The 8,874-nt window shown below is 41.6% G+C and overlaps 1 protein-coding gene across 1 annotated transcript; it reads right to left on the bottom strand.

Annotated features, from left to right (window-relative positions):
* Positions 1-556: 556 nt before the first annotated feature.
* Positions 557-8,350, bottom strand: LOC125520430 (phosphoglucan, water dikinase, chloroplastic-like). Its single transcript, XM_048685344.1, has 13 exons — positions 7,919-8,350; positions 6,654-7,257; positions 6,098-6,184; positions 5,716-5,847; positions 5,312-5,437; positions 5,055-5,233; positions 4,181-4,265; positions 3,546-3,692; positions 3,407-3,459; positions 1,802-2,007; positions 1,587-1,705; positions 885-955; positions 557-800 (listed from the first exon to the last, which is right to left on the bottom strand). The coding sequence occupies exons 1-13, from the start codon at positions 8,104-8,106 to the stop codon at positions 572-574; spliced, it is 2,226 nt and encodes a 741-aa protein (XP_048541301.1). The 5' UTR covers positions 8,107-8,350; the 3' UTR covers positions 557-571.
* Positions 8,351-8,874: the final 524 nt, after the last annotated feature.

Here is an 8,874-nt window from a genome sequence, read left to right on the forward strand (position 1 = left end):
AGTATCTGACTTGATGTCATGTCAAAAAATCATGTAGCCTGTGCTCACAGAAATATGTCTCGCATGGCCCAGGCCCAAACCTAATTAAATTAGGCATAAAGTCTACGAGAATTTACACAAAATATTCTTTTATGAAACCAAACAAATGTATTATGTATGCCAATGAAAAATATATTTTTCTTTGCAAAATGCGACTATGGTTGAAGGGACTGACTGGGATTTAATTTGCTCACACACACTCAACCTTCTGAAAAATATGACATGTTCACCCAACTGACACTGGTTATATTTCTGTTCTAGGCGTGATGTTGAACAACTTGTGGGCATTCTACACAGCACGGGACAAAGTGGCTTATGCATTCAACTCATCTGAACCTGATTGGAAGTGCACTAGCCTAGAGCAGGTGGCTCCCTGCTGGAGGGCTTTAAATTGCAGCAGGCTACAGTATTCAGATACAAGCTGGCCCATAGCACAAATGATATCTTCCAATGGCATGGATCATAGTATGTAAGTAGCAATAGGATTAACTACCTGCTGCATTGCAAAATAAGTGTCCAGGTTTTTTCCCCCTCAAAACAGTAGTATTTTCCTAAGTAACAACATCATGCCAACATGGCAGCAAAACATACGGAAGCTTATCGCAAGAATCTTTCTGCTTTCCTGCATAGTTCCAGAAGATACCTGTATCAGGGCTCCATGGGCTACTCCAGGAACAAGAACATCCCAGCCGGACGATCCAATTACTACTCGAACAGCTTTCAAAAGTACAGTGCAAAGTTTGGAGACCTGAAAAATAACACTAGAAAGTACATAAGAAGTTAGGATTGCCAGGATTATATGCAACAATAAACTACTGTGATTTGGAAGAGAAAAAAAGGATTACCCAGCACGAATTTCAGCCTCGGTGTAAGTTCTCACACTGTTCTCTGGTATTCCAAGGGCATTCCCAAGGACCTACAGAAGCAGACAGTCACAAAATGTTTAAGGTTTGTGATAACAGAGTCCACTTTTCTATTGGTGAAGCACCAAAATTTACAAGCTCAGTTAGTTGGAGTGTGTCATGGATGCAACTTCCTTAAGCGGCATTCTTTTTGGAAAAGACTGGCAAGGAAGTAGCGGTCACGCTAACAAATAGTAATGTCAACGGCAAAAACAGAACAAAAGAGAAAACAGGAGGCAAAAATTAGGGACAACGATGGACAACCAAGATGGCCAATATTTTGGGTAGCAATTGTTTTCCCTACATAATGTATATAAAGGTTAGGGTGTTTGGTTTGGCCAACCCTTTCCTTGTGCATTTGTTTAGTTTAAGGAATGGCTCCAGCCCATCTCCCACAAGCATAAAGTTAGTAGTAAAATGGGGAATGAGATCATCACGCCAAAATCAAGAGATAGTAATCCCATGATGGGGTGGTTCCAGAAACCAAATACTCCAGGAGTTCAAAATTTCTCTAACCCGAATTACCCATTAGTCCATGACTAACATTCTAATCAGGTGGTCTGACAAACCAGTATAGGACAAACCATGCAGTTCTGATCCATCAAGCGGTAGGCAGAGGACACATTCACTGGGCAAAACTCTCACCTTGACATTTTCAGGGAATACAGAAAGAAGTGCTTCAGAATACTCTTCCGTTAATCTCCTTGCTCTATCAAGTGTAGCTTTAAGTCTTAGTGCCCAAATATACTTGCCATCTTCACTGCCTATAAACATGACATGCTTTCAGGACACTCCTAACTATAACAGGAACATACAAAGGGTGAAACATTCACGATAGATGTTAAAGAAGAAAAGGGCACCTTCACTTTCACATAGACCTTCCTTCTTCCAAGAAAGAAGCTCGTTCCCTATGGCAATGCATTCCTCTGGCTTCCAACCTGAAAAGCCAACTTGATTGACGCCAATAATAAGGGCATCAAGGGTATCGTCCCATACACTTGTATTTCCAGCCACACATTGTGCAAGTGAAGCTGATCCACCTGAAGCTTCAAGACCATTGATATATCTGTTATGGCACAAGAGCAAAGCAAATAAACTCAATGTATCTCCAGAAGAAGAATCTAAGTTTACATCGGTAGATCCTTTATTCTGACAACTCAAAATGTTAACATAGCCAGGCAAATAAACTCAAACAACTTACAAAATAAATTAGCAGCAGTTGGTACCATTCCAGCATACAAGACATAAGTGACAGTGTTATTTATCTATTAACATAAGTGAGCTAAACAAAGTACAAGACAATATGTTGATTACCTACCAGCGTACCTTATACTAAAATGAATCAGAAGCGTTGGGTTATTTCATTTCTATACAGCGAGTGTTATAGCTTTAGTGGAAGGGGGTCAACAGCAGGGAAGAATGAGGATCTCAGGCTTTGATCACATCGGATAACAACATGGTGTACGCAAGGTGTCGCTGCCCCAGCAACGGCAGAACTTGTTCCTGGCTGTAACAGCGGACTCTGTTAACTTTGGCTCACCAAAAGGGAATTTGATTATTTCTTACCAAGCAATCAGCTGATGACAACATCTTTAAGTTGGTGCTGCTAATGACCATATCTAGCTAAGAGATATGATAGCTAACCAGATTAACCATATTCTGAACTAACTTACATAAGCCAACTCGATTTCCAGCGTGCCCTTGAAGTATTGTGCATGTCTAGCTAAGCTGGACAGGTGCCTGACAGGCTACCATGTACTGCCATCGGCTCTGGTTCAATAAGCAGGTGATGATATGTTACACCCAGAAACAAGCCCACAACATCTCCTATTCTCCTCCCTCCTGGAAATACAGCGCAACCTCGAGATGGAATGCACGATGGCAATGGCAGAATCGCTAGCATTCTGTACTACAGGACCAGCAATTCCAGAACCTTGCATTCTCCCTCCAGGAATGCCAGTAAGACATCCTCCCTCATGGGGTAGGTGTTAGCTCAGGGTGTACCTTCCATTTGCGTGGGTAGGGTATGAGAGGTGGGAATGAAGCGAATGGTTTCCTAGGAAGAAGAGTAGGTGGGCTTGGTCCTTAAATTTGGTGTGCCCCTGGCCCAGGACTACATTGGTGCATGGGGTGGGAGGGGCCTGAGGACGTGGCTAGGTGCAGCAATTGAAGACAACGCTTGAAAGGGTGGCGTGTGGGCGATGGTTGTCAGGATGGTCAGAACAGTTGCGAGTTATGATACACGATACAACTTGTAGCTTGATGATACAAATAGCCCTTTATTCTACAGTGCTGTCAAAATTGTTCTGTGACTTGTAGCTCAATGATACAAATAGCCCTTTATTCTACAGTTCTGCAAATTACTCTATAACTGAAGAAGACCAAATCAATAACGTTGCATTGAAAAAACATCATATGATTTGTAAGAAAGTGCAAAATTTGGTTTAAGCTAATGAATTCATTACCTGCTTAACAAAACAAAAGAATAATCCTCAAGACCAATCTCACAAAGGCGCCACTGCAGAACTTCAATAAGTAAATATAATTGAAAATGTATGCAGCAAATTTGAACAAACTTTCTGAGTTGTGTTTCGATCAAATAACCTTTTGTCGCATTGCTATACCGGCATCAGTCGCATCATTTCTAAGGCCACTTTCAAGGCCCTTCATTAGAACTGATCTCAATGAAGACAATGACTGCAAGGTCTTCATCACAACTTGAATGTTCGCAGCATCCACTTGGTCCAAACTCTGAAAATACTCGATAAAAGAACTTCCATGAGACAATATACGAATGATGCATGATAACTGAAGCAATGGGTCCATTCTACCATTCTACAACTGAAATGGTAGAAAGTGGACTATCATGACACACAATAAGCTAGTAAGGACAGTCTATTACTGAGTACGTAGATGTAAGCATCATATCTTATGAAGGTATTCAGATTCACAAGACTGCAGTGCATCGTGAACGCCATTGAAACAAGCTGGAGTTAGATGCTTCCTATACAATTGCAAACATATAGAATGACGTCATGCAGAACTTGGTAACATAATTCACATTTCTAAACATTGTTTGCTTGTTTATATTAGATGATCAGAGGGAATAAATGTTTGAATTTAAAAAGAAAGCACAGAAATATGCCTGAATTATTGAAAACTGTGAAGTGCCAGTATTAGCTTGTATAACACGCTGAAATATGAAACAACGAAAAATCACTGTTTTTAGTAAAATTTACCTGTTTGGTTTTGACAAATGATGACAATGCTTCTAAGCCAGAATCATTCAAAGACTCCTTGATGGATTCCAGTTGTTCAAACAAGCTGCAGAATTGCCAAATACCATGTTACATATCATGCATTAAAATGAATTTTATTTTATCATTCCTATACAAAACCATTTGATGACCATCAGATAAGTGTTCATTGCTACAGAAAACATTTGATGCTCAGTGAAGGGGCTGCTTTTATAATTGTTCATCGAATTGTCTCTTTTAGCTTCAAGGTTGCGCGAAAACTAGCACTCTAGCAGTACATACTACACATCTAATATACATTAGTCAAGTACTAACATTTAGTATTGTAGATTCTTACTTGCACATCAAAGCAGGTAGGGTCAATATATATTTTAAATTATAATGATATCTTTTACTAGCTCCAATTTATGCCACTGTGCTTCATCTTGAATTATTGTTTATAACTTTGTTAGTATCATGGTAAATATATGAAATACTTACTACCAGAATAACTGCAGTAAATCTTCTATTCTCTTGTTTCTGGGCAGCTCCTTTTTACGTTTTATGGAACAGTTCCATACGGTTCCTAAGGACATACAAGTCTTCTACCATATTATAAAAAAGAAGTTTTCTGCCATTAATTTTTTGTTTATTGATTTGGGTGCAATCTTCTGTCCTTAATTCTTTATCACTATCAAAATTGTATTTCTGTATCAATACTTCTAAACGCAATAGGTCAGGAATTAGAAATTCCGAGCTGATGTCAATATCTTTCAGTAGGATCAAAAAGTTCAGGAAGAGTCAAAGTTTCATTAGTTTAGTTTAGCAAATAGATATTCTGGAAGTAGAAAATATGGGAAATAAAGAGTTAGACAACCTGCCGGCATTAAAGAAGTCTTTTAGTTCGCTATAAAATATTTGGAATTGTTCGACAAAAGCGCCATTGTATTCTCCAGGATTCTTTGTAATCCTAGTAAGCATGGCTTCTGTAGCAACAAGATCCTCAGGGCCAGCACTTCGGTGAAGCTTGTTTTGTATGGTATGCTTGATTTCTTGCTGTTGACAGTAGAAGATGGAGTGAGTTGCAAATAATCCGATGGTAAGTTACTCTATACTCTCGGAAGAGATCATCACCTTGAGCTCATGTGGGATGTCATTGCGATGAGCAATATCACGAATTCGTGTTAGAGGGACAGTGGCAGTAAACTCCGACTTAAACGAAGGTAAACAAGGATGAATCTTGCGAATCACAAGCACATCCTGCACGAATGTACATGAAAATATGAAAGTGATAAATAATTGATAACTAGTAAGTACTACAAAGTTAAGTCACTTATTTTGGGACGGAGGGAGTATTAGGTTGCACATTTAAATTTAATTAACCTTAAGCATTACATTGTTAGCAAAAGAATTATATAACAGTAACAAAGTCAGACTAGTTCATCTTAACTAAGGGCACAGTGATCAAAATTATAGATAGTTAAATACTTAGAATAGATGATGATGGTTATCTAACAGTTGTGATGGGAAGAGCAAACCTCAGGTGATATGCCTTTTGTGTAGTACATCTTTTCAAGTTCACGGAAAATTTGCCTCGATATCTCAGCATGTTTGTTGGGTCGGTAGTGACCGCCATCTTCGGAACAAGATATCTGACCTGTATAAATCCACTGCAATAGAGTGAACCAATTAAAAATATATTAATATACTTTTTATCAGTCTCTGTTTTCAGATTAACAATTTACAAAACAAAATTAGTTTTCCAGGAAAATGCTGACAAATAGCATATTAAACTGCATTTCAAGAAAGATTTAAATAAATAGCAGATTGTATGTTTTCGGATGAATGTTTTTACAAGGGAAAAATAATTTTCCAAGAATTATAATGACAAATAGCATAGTAAAGTGCAGTTGGAGAAACCTTTAAATAAATAGCAGAGCATATAAGAGCCTCCAATCTACTTTGATCATCAACAGGTTCTGACACAAGCCGACGAACAAGATCTAACTGCAAGAAAAAAACACTTATTAAAAGAAGCTATTAGCATTACATTGAATGTAATCTTTCTAAAAAGACATCAAGTAACAGGGTGCGGACTTCACCATCCACTGATTGTTATCTTTTGTTAGTTTCATAAAAGAAAGGTTAAATATTTAAAGACAACAGTGACCAACGTGGGAGCCTTAGGCCTTGTACAATGCAAGGTGCTTAGGGAGGTGCTTAGAGACATAAACCAGTTTTTCTTTAACATATTCACAAGAGATGCTTTCAGTTGTGACAACCACTACCAAAAGGGAAACAGATAGCTAGCAACTATACAACATTGCTGCATCCGCTCAGGTGGGGTCCTGAAAGTACCATACACTTCCATCTGTCGATATTTAAATTTCAGTGTTGAGCTTTCACTTTTTAGAATAACAGAATATGGAATACTAGACCTTTTTGACAGGGTCAAAAACAAATCAAGCCAACTTACCTTCTGCCACCAGTTCTTAGATGATTTATCACCCTCGACCAATTTCAGTGCCATTCCACCTAGCCCAGCTGTATCCCACATCCTGTCACTCGACTTATTCCCATGCTCATTTGACCTCATGAAAACAGCTTCGCTACCTTGCCATTGCCCACCAAATGAGCTCGAGTCAGTCTCTGGTGCTAAATTGGCAGCTGAAACATCTCCAACCGTTTGCGGAGCAGCATGTTTGGGTGCTCTATCAACCTTTGGTGTTCCCGAAGGACCTAAAGGCTCTTCTGTCTTATCCCAGTTGCACACTATATCAAGTGTACCACCTTTTGGCAGCTGAATGGCACGGTTGTCACCACCCTCCCACGTCTTGTCATTTCCCCCTTTGGAAACTATCACAAACTTGAACTCCACAGCTGCTTCGCCAGGGAGCTCCAGCTGGCAGACCCAGCCATCCTCTGACCAATCCAGTTTGACGTGTTGCTTCCATGCCCCAAGCTCCTTTGCTGAACCTATGATACCAACATGCTCACCATACTTAACCTGGTGCTGTAAACAAACCTGGAGCAGCACCGAACCCGACTTTGAAGGATCGGCTCTGTTTTTCTCCTTTGTTCTGCAGTAAACAGAAACACATATAAGCTGCATCGCCAAATTATCGAGAAAATGGAAATGGGTAATAAACTGCAAAGCTGCATTTGTGCAGAGAACTATTTAAGGTGAATTGTTTCAGTTTGTCAATTTTACTCAATTCGCATATGCCAGATAGACATGTAAGCATTGTGAAGGGAGAAAAAAAAACAGTACAGTGACTGACAGGATGGCCCAGCGCATCAGATTCAGCTTATTCAGTATCTAAAATGCTAGAATGGGAAATATCTTGCATGCCACTTTCAGAAACACTGAATTTCTCAGCCTGAGTTTGTGTGGAACTGCATTTAATTTACACCTGGATGGGTGGTTGGTTTGATTGACAGGGTCATGAATGGCAATGCCGGCTTAGGATCGAAGTGCACTAGATCGGTTTTCCGTGGTTGTGCTACATCTCTGTACTCTTTGTGGCGCCATTGGCCGCCGTGGTACATGTGTGCTCAGTACGGCTGCTGGCTCTGAGTCATGAGATGATGGCCGAGCAACCTATTGAAATCGTCATCATCTTCCATAAGAAGAAGAGAGATTCCGTCCCCACCCCATCCACCCGAGACGAGGGCCTTACGAAATTACACTGACGGATTACGAGAGGGAAACAAAAGAAGAGGCAAGGAGGCATTACATACATCTCCGAGGGGGCGGACCCCGCGCGGCACGAGAACCTGCCGCTCCGCCGCCGCCTTGCCGGGAGGAGGGCGCCACTCCGCGGTACCAGCAGCGCGGCCGCGGCGGAGGGCGGCGGGAGGGCGGCGAGGCGCGGCCTGGCGGCGGCGGTGGCGAGCGAGGGGTCGAGCGAGGCCATGGGTGTCGTCATCCTCCTCCAGGGCAATCCGTCGAGCAGGTGGCGGGGGCGGCGATCGCGTCGTCGTTTTCTAGGGAGGGGGGAGGGGAGAGGGGGGCGGTGGCGAAGCGTCGGGATGGGCGCCGCGCGGGGAGGGCGGAGTGGAGTGGAAGCCAGAGCCCAAATAAACAGAGGCGGAGGCGCCCCGGAACGAGTGGACGTGGTTCCCGTGCCCGGTTTCACGGATCTCTCGCGCCCGCCCGCCCCCCGGTCGCCTCGCCACGCGCTATCCCCTTCCCTCCCCTCTCGGGGTCGGGGGCACAGCTGCACATCGTCGCTCTCTCTCAAAAAAAGAAGAGCAGCATTAGCCACGTGTCCATCAAACCATGTATCCTGACTGACAAGAAAGTCTTATCTTAAATCCGTTGTCAATGGATCATCCAAAGAGAAAAGGTGCTATTATTATTATTATTTATTACTAGCAAAAAAGGGTTTGTGCGTTGCAACGAGATGATAAAATAACGCCTTCAAATCAAGCTGATGCGAATATAATACCTATAATAATTATACTAATATGCCATTTATTTGTTAAAACATTCAGATTATTCAACCAACAAATCGGAGATACTATCCCTTTGCCCTCCCCTCTCGGGGCACAGGGTTCAAGCAATCTGCACGTTGCTTCTCTACAAAAAGAAGAGAGCAGCATAGCGACGTGTCCATCAAAATCAAATGATGTTATCCTGGGTGACAAAACAGTCTTATATACTATATCTTAAGAATAAGAACTGCACTGTTTCA

Source organism: Triticum urartu, chromosome 7, assembly GCF_003073215.2.
Source record: "Triticum urartu cultivar G1812 chromosome 7, Tu2.1, whole genome shotgun sequence".
NCBI classification, from domain to species: Eukaryota; Viridiplantae; Streptophyta; class Magnoliopsida; order Poales; family Poaceae; genus Triticum; species Triticum urartu.

Bases quoted from the DNA above. Each gene is read 5' to 3' on its own strand.
- LOC125520430 (XM_048685344.1), bottom strand. From the start codon at position 8,106: ATGACGACACCCATGGCCTCGCTCGACCCCTCGCTCGCCACCGCCGCC. The intron at 5,848-6,097 runs GTTTCTCCAACT...ACTCTATTGCAG, and splicing joins GCTCTGCTATTTATTTAAAG to TGGATTTATACAGGTCAGAT. The intron at 4,266-5,054 runs GTTGTCTAACTC...GCAATTCTGCAG, and splicing joins GACTTCTTTAATGCCGGCAG to CTTGTTTGAACAACTGGAAT.